Below are 13,508 nucleotides of genomic sequence, written 5' to 3' on the forward strand. Positions count from 1 at the left end.
AAAGGATAAATAAAATGTATTAAAGACATACTTGAAAATATTAACAGAGCAATGAAGATCTCACAAACAGTAGAGGGCAAAAAGTAACTCTGAAATTGTAAAGCTTAGCACCATTTACCCAAAACTGTAAAGCTCATGTAAGTATTACATGCTAGTTTTGGACATACATATACCTCTACGTGAATGTTTTACTGACACTTTAAACTCATTAGTTTCAAACAGAATTCTTTACAAACTCCTCCCGCACTCCAACCAACCTCTCCTATTTTATTCCTTATTTCTGCTGATAGTGCACTCTGCCTATCACTGAAGTCAAAAGTCATCCTTAAGTTATACCTTACTTTTTTTTTTGTCACTAATGCCACCCACACCAATCATTTGCTAAAGGGTAAGAATAGGTTGAGAGGAGGAGGGACCTAACTATATTTCTAATCTTGGATCCATCACACCAAGATGTAACTCTGAATTACCAATTAAAGAACCCCCAAATCTTTTCTTTTTTAAAGTCAGAATTCTGTTACAGGAAAGATCCTCAGTCATACAAAACCAACCTGCTGTGAAGACTAAAATATGTAGTACCTATTTTGCACTCCCCAAACATTGGTTCCCTTCTCTTTCTCTTTTCTCACATCCTCAGTTTCTGAATCATTAAATCAATATTTACTGAAAAATAACCGGGTACGAGACCTTTTCTAGACCTTACTCAAGATATAATAAGATAATTAAATTTATTTCTTCAAGAAGAACAGGGCTTCTTTTTTCTTTTGATGGAATAATAACTTCAAATTATCTTTAGAAACAGATAAGAAGAATTAAAATATCTTAAGACTTTTTGCCAGAAAGACAATACAAAGAAAGTCAATTTCTTTTAACCTAAACCAGATTAAAGAAACAGGTAATGAACAGAAGAAAGGGAAAAGAGAGGGATGGTCTGGGAGTTTGTAGTAGATGCAAACTATTATATCTAGAATGATAAACAAGGTCCTACTGTAGACGTAGAGCACAGGGAACTATACTCTATACCCTGTGATAAAGTAAAATGGACAAGAATATAAAAAGGAACGTATATGTGTACATAACTGAGTCATTTTGCTGTACAGCAGAGACTGGCACAACAATGTAAATCAACCATACTCCAATTTTTTTTTTTTAAGTGATAAAAAGAAATGGGTAATGAAATGGATTGAGGGTCACAGGTTGACATGATTCTAAAACAAGGATGCTGGCTGAGGCTCAGTGTGTACACCCTGATGACTGCACCCTCCATGAGAAGGGCTTCTCGAGGGCAGTTACTTCTACTCACAGTGCTCCCCTTCCTTTTCTCATGGGCCATCATTCATACACTACTCATGGTTCAGAATGCAACTCAAATGCCAACTCTTCTGGCAACAAGCAACTCTTTTAACTCTAGATCTGACCATTTCCTTCTTTACACTTTCACTAGAATAATAGTTTAAATAATAATAGTATAATACAGTTTGCAACATACAGTTTACAGGTTAGTTATACTCTTGGAATAGAACTGAAAAATTAGTGGGGAAAAGAAAGAGAAGCATTAGAACTCTTTTAAGTGATTAGAACTTTAGTGTTTCAAGTGATCCTTACAGCCTGAAAGAATCTAATGTATAGCCAGACTTACTTCTACAGAATATAACTTAAAATCAATAATCCATCAATTACTTCCCCCCTCCCAATCCATTTCATTAATTTAAATCAAATACATTATTCAAACTATAAAACACTTACTCTTCTTTCGTCAACTGATTTTGCTGCAAGAATCATTCCTTCCAAACACTTTGAAATGATAGGAATAACTTTCCGTTCTGAGTCTGCAAATCCTCTGTAACACTCACTAAGTTTAATAGTCCTTCGTTCATCCATTTCTTGCAGTTGCTGATAATTAGGAATTTTTAAAAAAAGAAAATTGACTTTTCTTTTCATTCTGAAGAAACTCCCTTCCAAAACAAAAACAGCAACAAAAATCCCACAAAGATATCCCCTAACAGTTACACTGTTGTAAGTACCTTTTAACAAGTGCTACAGAGTGAAACCACTTAAAACTTGAGGCCTGTGAAATAGCAAAAGAATAAAAATTCAAGGCTTAGTATATGCTAAAAACCAGGTGACACCGGTTTTCAAGCCTTATAAGGGACTCTCTACAGCTTACCAGCTCCCTACTTCATACAACCTCTGCTTTTTCTTCAGTAAAGTTTCATTTGAAAACAGAAATTTTGATTTTTTTCTTTTTCAAGCAGCTGGCATATAACATATACAAGTGTGAGACTTCTAAACCCTTAAGTTAGTTCAGAACACTTGCTAAGATCTGGCTGGACTAAGAATCCACAGTCAACCACATACTAACAGGCACCCAAACCTACTACAGTCGACAGCTCAAAGTGACTGTCAAAAGGTTGGGGACACAAGAGGAAAAACAAGAAGCTAAAAGGTCAAAGTGGTACATGTATGAGATCCCTACAATTCAAAAAATTCACTGGCATCTGCTATCAAGAATTATGCCAGGGCACATGAAGCCAAATAACTTAAAGGCAATTTTTGACACTTCTTATTTGTCAACAACAATGACCTTTCTTCTTTTTAGGAAGCAATTACACTGCTTAAGTCCCCTAACTCCTATAGCCTTCATACAATTTTTTCCTCTTTAATTACTTACCAAAGCCTGGGAATTTATTTTGAGACCAGCATTTTCACAGAAGGACTGAACCCAGTATCACAAAGTGGCAAGACTGATCTATAGCAAGGTCCAGACAAAAAGAGCAAGCCCCCAAACACAACAAAGCAGTGAATCTACAAATTAAGGTCTCCCCGGAATATGAAGCCTTAGCTATTAAGTTTAGAAAAGCACTACAGAGTGAGGACTGGCTGACTAGATGCTCTGGATTAAACCACCAATATCTGATACTTTCTCTAGTCCACTACCTCTCACTATGCTTCCTTTGTAGTTCTATTAATAGCTTGGGTGGGGGCAGGGGCATGCGGGGGTGTATTTGGACTGACACTTTTTAAAAATATTTATTTATTTATTTTAATTAGAGGCTAATTACTTTACAATATTGTGGTGGTTTCTGCCATACATTGCCATGAATCAGCCACGGGTGTACATGCTGGACTAAAAAGTGTACACTTTTCACATAAGCTCAGCTCTCCCAGGTACCACTTCTTTCAACACTGTTTCACTAAATCCCTTTTTTCTAATTTCTCTTCTTTCTAGAATAGGCAGTAACAATTTCACCTTCATGTAAATTCCAGGGTCTTTACCTGAGGACTGTCTGGCAACTGCTAAATGATGATGGATGGGGTTTATAACCCTGAATTACATTTATGATCTAACAGCTAGGAAGACAAGCAGGCAAAAACCTGGGTAGCAAATGCATTTCTTAAGATTTATTTCTGCCATCTGGACTAACGCCAATGATCCTGTTAATAGTGTCAAAGGCTACATCCAAATACTAGATAAGCAGACTATAATACAAAATTCCAATGAAGTCTCCCATCTCACAATACTTAATGTAGCATGAAAATTTATCTAGAAAATGTCACTGTTTTAGTGAATTATTTAATATACTACTATGAAATCTGTGAAAAATTTGTGATTTCAAAGTAAAAAAAATTTGTGATTTCAAAGTAAAAAAAAATTACTTTTCACATCTATAATCAATCATAAATTTCTTATTACCAATTTTTATGACTAGTGAATCTAGAAACATTCTGACTGATGCCTGGCATTTTAAAGTTTTACATTTCAAGACTATGTTTCTCAGATCTAAAATAAGGTTAATTTCATATCCCTAAATTTTACCTTGTAAATCTGAGGAATCACTACGTAGAAATGTTTGTGCTGTTCTCCATTAAAGTTTTGTAATTGTGCAGCATATTCGTTCTTATTTTCATCAGCCATATGCGTACGTAGATTCAACTGCTGTTTAGCCTAGAGGCAAATTGGTCCAAATCATTACCAATGAGAAGAGGTGCAACAAAATCACAGTTAGTTCACTTTTTAGAAGTTATACTAAAACTAGGCTTTTTCTAACTACTGATATCATTTTTTTTTTCTGATATCATTTAAAAGTAAAGAAGATGCTTACAGATCTTTATTTTTTAATTGAAGGAGAACTGCTTTCCAGAATTTTGTTGTTTTCTGTCAAATATCAACATGAATCAGCCATAGGTGTACATATGTCCCCTCCCTATGGCCAGTTGCCCTGTTGCAATATTCCCTTTCTCTTACTACAATAATAAATCCTCTCCCTTGTAATAAACCATTCAAATAAAATTTCTTCTTAACGAATGGGTTTTTCTAATTAAATAAATGAAAACATTGCGGTTTGTCAGTAAGCATTTAAAGTGAGCATTTAATCAGAAAAGGAAAAAAAAACATCAGGAGTAATTTAGACAGTTACAAAGTTATCAGTAAAACTTCTCTTCAAACATAATCCAATTGCATTCAATTCAGAACCACAATGAATCCAGGTTAACAGTAAAAATGTAATTTGGGGATAATGTAATGCTTAACAATACTTTCTACCTCTATACAAAACAACAGATATTGATACTTAAAGGAATGCTTAATTAGAATATAGTTCTCTTCATCTCAAGCTCTTACAGAAATGCTTTTCCAATGAGTCACATAAATGCCATCTATATTAATGAGAACATCTGCATATAAACAACACAAATCATTAATTCCAGGTTTACTGGAGGTAATCTAAACAATTTTCTCAACTGCTTATAAATTAACAGAAAAAAAAATAAGAATTGAACTCTTTTCTCAATATTCCAACACTCAGTATTCCAAACTCAGTTAATACTCAATATTCCAAACTCCAAATACAGTTTTTCAGTATTCCAAGCTATAAATTGTTACATGAGACTTCTCTGAAAATAATAAGAGCACTTTGCGAATACACTTCATTATTCTAATCCTAGTTTTTATAATTGTAATCCCTAACCGTCTTTAACAGCAGATCTACAAGTTAGTTCTTCTGAACTCAGAAACAAACTGACACACAGATATACATGGTAGTCAATATCTCAAATAAGTCCACAAATACCCATTTAATTCATGGTGTTCTTGAAGATTAAAATAATAAGTACTATGGAAACTAAACACCATTGCCTAAAGTATTTCTAAAGAAAAATACACTTCAAATTCTAATCTGAGACTCTAAGAACACATTCATTCATTCCTTTCCCTTTTCTCCCTCCTCTTACAAACTATGATGAAATGAAGGATTCCAAGCATTCCCTACCCACAATGGTTCTTTCTTTCAGGGGAGGTGTGTCCTATTCCAAGTCACTGGCTATGATACCTAAAGCCTAGATGAAAGACTCCAACAGGTTATGAAAAAGTGTAAGACTAGAAACTAAGAAAACTGACACCTTCCCTGACATATTCTGGTTTTCACATCTAATGCCTTTGCTTTCTTTTTCTATTTTATATTTCACTAAATTAAAAAAAATTTTTAATTGCGGCAAAATACACAATACACATAAAATTTACCCATCTTAATTATTTTTAAGTGTATAGTTTGATAGTGTTGTGTATATTCAGTATTGTGCAACTGCCTTCCTTTTCTTTAGGAAGATACACTAATTGGCCTGCTCCCTCTTCACCTTTTTTTTGTTTTTGTTTTTTAATTTTATCAGTACTTACTTAAATCTATGTTCCCTTCCCTTCCTAGACACTGAAAACAGAATTCCTCTACTCTCTAGATTCTAAAGTAAATCCTCAAAGTTTTCCCAATTCTCTAATAATTAAAGGGGCTGCAAACAAGAAAAAAAAAAAAAAGGAAGATATAAACATTAAAGTTCTGAACTAGTTAGGTCAAACTAACTAGTAGACATGTTATATCTAGACTTCAAGATGTATGAACAGTCTCTAAAGATATCTTTATAGACAGAAATGAATAAGCTAAAAATGAGAGTCCAGTTAAACCTAATTTGTTTAGTACACAAACTGTGTATTAAATTGATATATCAGAAGAGTTCTTAAGTAGTCAGTGTCAACCAGCAAGGAAGACTCCCGACTCCCACATATAAAACAGTTTGTTTCCAAGTGTTGTGGTCAACATTTTTATCAAGTAATGCTGACACATTATGTGTATTACATGATGCCTAGAAGGAAATTAATATAGTGGGTGATCAAAATCAGGGATCCAAAAACCTTAACAGCAGGGATCAAATCTAGTAATTGACATAGATTTGGCATATGCATTTAAAATGCCAACAGTACAAGTTCTGTCTGAGACACATAAACTTGTAACTCCTCATATATGAAAAGACATGGGGATTTCAGTTAACCATGAACTCACTGAAAGTCAATCCAAACAACCAATATACATTTAGGGTATAATGTATACTCTACAAAAAAACCCCAAATACACAGTATACATTTAAGGTATAACTGCCAAAAAAACAATATACATTTAAGGTGTAATTAATATAAATTTAGTTTTCAAAACAAGCAAGGTAATCACACTCAGAACTGATCAAATGAACTATACCCCATTTGATATAACATACTTTAAGTGGAATATTGGTTAATTAAATGATATCTAAATGGAAGTAGTCACAGTGAATGGTAACTTGAAGATATTTCATATGTAGAATAGTTGAAGAAACAAACAGTTCATCTATGGGTAGAGAATCTGCTAACAATATCTAAATACCTATTTATGAGAAAAATAGATTTGTTATTTTAGTTTTTTTACAAACTGAAAGTGAACAGGGAGATGAGTGGGGTTAATATAAGGAAATGGTAATTTTTTTTTTTTAATGAACAGGCTATTTTAAGATTCTATATTTCCAATGACAGGGAACTTACTATCATAAGAGGTGTAGGTTATTAAAAATAGGGTAGACAAGATAAAAGCATAAGTTACAGCAGAAGATCTTTAAGGTAACTGTAACCTAAAATGTTTATGATTTTAGGGTTTTTAAAAAATTGGTAAAGCAAATGGAATATAGAAAATAAAGTATTCCTTTCTCCTTACTTTTTCTTCTTCTGATGCTACAGAATAAAATAAAATTCTAACGAGAAAATATACTAATGGTGGACCTCTGTATATACATACAAAAGAACAGAGTAAGGTTTGTCTGTATTTCAAAACTCCAACATTTCAACACTATCACTGTGTCAAATATCCCAAGATAAAGAGCATACAGCAAGGGAGAAGGAAAAGCTAAGCCACCACAGTTATAGGACTGACCCTACCAACAGTTATGTTATAGAACTTCTGGCGCAGACTCAGTGAATGACAAGAGAGAATTCAGCCTTCCAAAATGAGTGAATGAATGAATGAGCTAATAAACAAATAGCGATAAATCACATTTCTCACATTTCTGACAGTTTTATCATGTTTTCCTTTCTGTAAAGTTGGGAAGCACACTATGCAGCCTCTATCTGCATACCCTATCAACATACCTTAGACTTTCTATCTTATTTTGGAATAGGATAGAACCTCATTCCTATGAGCAATTACGTCTTTCCTATGCACTCTGAATGCAGTTGACATTATTAATTTTGTTTACTTTCTCAGACCAGTATTGTAATTTAAAGTACACAAATATTTGTGTATTTTAGATTAGATGTAGAGTATCTCTTGCAGAAACTCTAATACCAACATGAATATTTTAAGTATGATCCATATGCAAGTAATAATATTTTGATATTAAAGTCAGCTTGAATTATTTCTTACCTTTTCAACATCTGCCTTGGTTGCATTAGTGTCATTATCCAATCTTTCATAACTCTGTTGTGCCTTCTCTGCCTCTCTACATTCTCTTTCAAATTTCTTTTTACTCTGTTAAAAAAAAATAAAATACTGAAAAATAAAATTAGAGTTATCTCATTTAAAAGTTAATAAACAATACTAATACTAATAAACAATACATGGAACCACAAAAGACCAGAACTGCCAAAGCAATCCTGAGAAAAAAGTAAAAAAGCTGGAGGCATAATCCTTCTAGATATAAGACAGTACTATGAAGCTACAGTTATCAAAACAGCATGATACTGGCACAGAAAAGACATCAGGTCAGTGGAGCAGAACAGAGAACCCAGAAATGAGCCCACATACCTGCAACATACCTCTTTGACAAAGAAGCCAAGAACAGTAAATGGAGAAAAGACAATCTCTTTAGCAAGTGGTGTTGGGAAAGCTAGACAGCTATGTGTAAATCAATGAAATTAGGACACCCCCTCACATATGTAAGAATAAATTCAAAACGCTAAAGACAGAAACATAAAACAGAGCACCATTAAACTCCTAAAAGCAAAACATTCTCGGATATAAATCACAGCAATATTTTCTTAGATCAGTCTCCCGAGGCAAAAGAAGTAAAAGCAAAAATTAAACAAATGGGACCTAATCAAACTTTTAAAAGCCTTTGCAAAGAAAAGCATCAACAAAATGAAAAGACCTATGAAACAGGAAAAAATGTTTGCAAATGATGTGACTGACGAGGGGTTAACATTCAAAATATACAAACACAACTCAGTATTTAAAAACAACAACAACAAAAAAAAAATCAAAAACTGGGAAGATCTAGAATTTCTCCAAAGAAGACATACAGATGGTGAACAGACACATGAAAAGGTGCTAACATAGGTAATTATTAGAGAAATGCAAATCAAAGCCACAAAGAAGTATCACCTCACACTGTTCAGAATGACTATCATCAAAAAGTCTACAAATAATGAATGCTGAAGAGGATATGGAGAAAAAGGAACTGTTCTACACAGTAGGAATGTGAATTGGTGTAGCCACTGTGGAAACCAGCATGCACTTTTCTCAAGAAACTAAAAACAGAACTACTATATGATCGAGCAGTGCACTCCTGGGCATAGATCCAGAAAAGATGAAAAAATACATGCATTGCAATATTCACAGCAGCACCATTTATAATATTAACAGCTAAGCCATGGAAACAACTCAAATGCCCATCAAGACAACTGGTTTAAGAAAATGTGCTATATATATATACATACATACACACACACACACAATAGATGTTACTCGGCCACAAGGAATGAAATATTATCATATGCAGCAACATGGATGGACCTAGAGAATATCATACTAAGCAAAGTAAGTCAGACAAACATCTAAAAAAACAATCTAAAATCAATCTAAAAAAACAATACAAATGACCATATATGCAGAACAGAAACAGACTCACAGACATAGAAAACATACTTAATCATTACCAAAAGGGAAAGGGGGGAAGAGGGTTAAACTACGAGTACAGGGTTAACAGATACAAACTACTATACATAAAACAGATTTACAAGGAACTATATTCAATATCTTGTAATAACCTATAATGGAAAATAATCTGAAAAAAATTCATGTAGATATATAAAAAACTGAATCACTTTGCTGTACACTTGAAACCAACACAATATTAAAAACCAACTCTACCTCAATTTTAAAAAGAGTAACTTTAAGGTGTTGCTACTGTGAAATGTGTAAAATTGCATACTAAAAGTAAACTTTTTCTAAATTAGAAAAGAAATTTTACTATTGCAATCAAACCATGCACTTCAAACATCAGATATCATAAGACTGTAAAGAAAAAAATTATAGGCATAACTGAGTTAATATTTATTATGCATCTCAATCTCTTTATAATAAAAATAATCACATGTATTTAAGCTCATTTTAAGCAGGACTTTTGGATTGTTCGGTGTTTTTGTTTGGTTTTTACGTGTTTTGTTGATTGTTTTTTTGATGGGATCCCAATGTGGCTTAGAATATGGGAACATCCCTCCAAACTGGTTTTGGGTTGTTTCTTCCATGTGTCCCAAGAAATACCATCTGCACAAAATGGCTCCTAAATTTTTTAAAATTTAATTCAAATTACCATGACTTTGCAAAAGCTATTCAGAACTGAACATGTGATATATTTACTTTCCTGTGTACATTTCTTATCCTGAAATTAATGTCTCTTTCTTAAAAAGTTGCTTTAGTTTCCAATGTACTCTTCTCTAATTTAACCCTGGTGTCCCCAGTTCTTTAAACCGCTCCTCAGTTAATTCAACTACATTCACAATTCTATTAATTTTATTTTCTTAATGAAATCAAGAACTCAAGAGGTTTTTAACCTGCTAAAATTTGGACTGATTACCAAACTAGGCCTACTGTTACCTTGGGATTTCCCTTCACCATTTCCTGGGGATTCCTTTCAACTCTCCCTTAATTTGAATTCATCTCTAGCCCTACACCTTCCCCTTTCTTGGTTCATTTCTGTTTTGCTAGAACACATTCAGCAGTAGCTTCCTAAAAGAAGGTTTGTGGGAGATAATTTTTTGAGTCTCCAAGACCCCAAGCCTTTCCATCTCTTTTAATAAAGTTTAACTGGGTATGAAACTCTTGAGGAGGAAACTGTCGTCTTTCAGACATGTGAAAGTACTATTTCGTTGTCTTCTGGCTTTCTGTTCCCTGATCGTTTGCATAAAACACATTTATTTTATATTTTGTTTTTTCCTCTCTGGAGTTTGGTAGGATCGTCTCCCTCTAACTGTTCTGAAATTTCATTAAGCTATGTCTAACTGTGCTGAGCACCTGGAAAATCCTTTCCATCTAGAAACTCATGTCTTTCTATTCTGGGAAAATTTTCTTCCTGAATTAATTTTCCCTATCCATTTTCTATGTTTTCTATTTTTAAAGATGATTCTTATCTTGAAAATCAATCTATAGGATGAGTCCTTTGAAAGTGAAGTCGCTCAGTCGCTCAGTCGCGTCCGACTCTTTGCAACCCCAGGGACTGTAGCCCACCAGGCTCCTCCGTCCATGGGATTCTCCAGTACTCTAACTCTCTTATATTTTTTCTATATTTTCAATCTCTGTCATTTTGCTCTACTTTAAGACTTCTTCAATTTCATTCTTTCCAGTGAGCTTTTCATAAAGTTCTTTTTTGTTCTTTGTATGTTCCTATTTCATGGATGTAATCATTTCTCTATTTCCTATGAAAATGCTAATAATAGTTCTGGGTGTTTTGCTTGTTTGCTTTTCATTTTTAATTTCTATTTCCTTTCATAGTCACTGTTTCTTCCAAGTTGCTTTTTTTCCCCTGTATACATTGCTGTTTATGTCTGAAGATTTCTGCCAATCTGCTCTTCTTATTTTAAAAGCTAACTGGCAGTTTCCTTGGAGAAACCATGGTGCCTGTATCTTTAAGTCTTTTCCTCTGAAGCTAATTAAATTCCACAGAGGAAACTCTTCCAACTTCTTGTCTGGAAAATATATACGTTGATACCTGTATTCTGAGAATTACTAAGAAGAAAGCACAGGATGTCAACATTTTCTGTTTACCTAACCAGTTACAAGGTCAATTTTTTGTCTTGGGCATTACAAAAATATTCAGATAGTGCAAACCTCATTAACAACAAGGTCAAAAGGTTTAACCTTCTCACAGGATACCTCCCACTCCTTGACCTTCAGATAGAGACAAGGTTCTCTGTTGTCTCCCTTGGCCTGTCCAGAGTTCCTGCCACTTTTCGCTAAAGGTTTAACCCTTCAAAGATTCAAACTTTATACAGGGATTTCAGTTCCAACTCTTCACACAGAGCTAAAACCTGAAGTCTGTACTTGTGTGAGTACTAAATCCCAAGCCCTTAGCAAGGTCCTGTAAACCATGCCCCGACACCTCTGGAATCACTTTTCAAACGCCATTGTATCACCTCTTACACCTATTGCTCTGGCTTTTAGATTGTCCTTAGCTTCCAGCAGTAAAGAGATTTCCCTTTCCTTCAGGTAAGAGCTTTCTGCTGAGCTTAAAATACAATAAAAAATATTTTAGCTGTTATATCTAGGTATTTGTAACCAAGGGCTTCCCAGGTGGCACTAGTGGTAAAGAACCCACCTGCCAAGAGACACAGGTTCAATCCCTAGGTCAGGAAGGAGGAGGGAATGGCAACCCACTCCAATATTCCTGCCTAAAGTATCCCCATGGACAGAGGAGTCTATCAGACCACAGCAGTCCATAGCATCGCAAAGAGATGGGCATTACTAAAGCGAATTAGCATGCATGCCTCTGGACCCAAACGATGTCTGAGTTAGCTCAGCTGACCTTATACCTAGTACCAGAAATACCTGTAAATTACATCAAATTTAAAAATTTGATGTAAGAAATTTCTTATAAAAACTTTAAAATGTACTATTTTGATTAGTATGAGACATCAAATGATACTTAAAATTTATTCAAAGCATAAATGTATCTGAATATGCATAAAATGTAGAATGTCACTTTCCTGTGAAGATTACATTTCACACTGAATTCTCTGAAACTCAGTTCAGAGCTGTGTTTTCAAACTGAATAGCTATAGCTACTAATTTTGGTATAATCTGAGGCAATGCATATATACAAAAGTACTTTTATAGTAAGTGTCTTACTGTTTGTGAAAAAAAACTACCTAATAATTCCCTAGCAACAGCAAAAGAATCATGAGTATAATAATATTTAAAATACACCTTCCCTGAAAGATATTATACCATTATATGATATGATACAGAAAAGATTCTCCCTTCTTTATCCTTTGTGCCGTAGACTAATCAATAGCTACTTCTACTCCCTTATTCTTTCTTAGAAGAGCATACCTCCCTGTATGGAGGCTGAAAATAGATGATAACTTGCTTTACCAGCCACCCCAGAGCCAAGGCATGGTCAAGGAATCTAACCCTGTCAAAGGCATACATGAAGAATTCTGCTGGGGGTTTTCTGGAAAGCTTTTCTTCCCAGGTAAAACAAAACAAAAGAGAAATGCTTCCCTTCAAGCTTCTGCATGAATTGAATGAGGATGTGGTGTTTGGCTGCTTAAGTCAACTGCTGACTAAAAGCGACAAGCCTGAGGGAAAAAATCACGGTCAAGACAGCAACAAAGACAGAAAGATCATCCTTGGTGACATCACTGAGCTATTGACCAACTCTGGAACTAATCTGTTTTTGAGCCCTGATCTTATAAAGTCATATGCTTTGTTACTTGGAAGCAGTCATCTGAGAGACCTGGAATCTCTGATGCTTCACTCTTCTCAATCTCTGATCATTCCTTCAGAATCTACTTCACAGGCTACTGTCTTCTGCCCTCATCTTAAACGTCCCTGGGGCCTTCTTTTGTTTTTCCTAGGTTAACAGCTGTCAATTTTTTTCCTTCAATACTCCATCACTAATTCAACCTATCCCTGCTAGTTCTTTAAATCTCCTGTCAATTATTTCAAATGTGTTAGACATTTTACAATTTTATTTCCTTGATTAGACATGAAGACATGGAACTAGAAAAGGAATCCTGCATATATTTCTCCATATTACACAAAAATTGTATTTGTGTGTCTCTCAATAGACTGCAGGCTCCACAAAAACAAGATCATTATCATATCTGCTTTTGTACCAAACTCAATACATATTGTGGGTATTTTCAATATACCTGAGTTGAGCTGAACTCACCTTTATTTCACAATACTGTTAATGTCTTAAATCTCTCCTACATTTTT

At 34.3% G+C, this 13,508-nt stretch overlaps 1 protein-coding gene across 2 annotated transcripts in view; it reads right to left on the reverse strand.

The window, feature by feature from the left end:
* FNBP1L (formin binding protein 1 like) overlaps nt 1–13,508 on the reverse strand; it is a 114,166-nt gene that overhangs the window by 23,293 nt on the left and 77,365 nt on the right. For both annotated transcript variants that reach the window (XM_068963836.1, XM_068963837.1), the window contains exons 6-8: nt 7,716–7,820; nt 3,818–3,946; nt 1,747–1,893 (exon numbers count right to left, since the gene is read on the reverse strand). In XM_068963836.1, coding sequence (XP_068819937.1) covers nt 1,747–1,893; nt 3,818–3,946; nt 7,716–7,820 — 381 coding nt within the window. The remainder of the gene's footprint in view (nt 1–1,746; nt 1,894–3,817; nt 3,947–7,715; nt 7,821–13,508) is intronic.

This window comes from Capricornis sumatraensis, chromosome 2 (genome assembly GCF_032405125.1).
Source record: "Capricornis sumatraensis isolate serow.1 chromosome 2, serow.2, whole genome shotgun sequence".
NCBI classification, from domain to species: domain Eukaryota; kingdom Metazoa; phylum Chordata; class Mammalia; order Artiodactyla; family Bovidae; genus Capricornis; species Capricornis sumatraensis.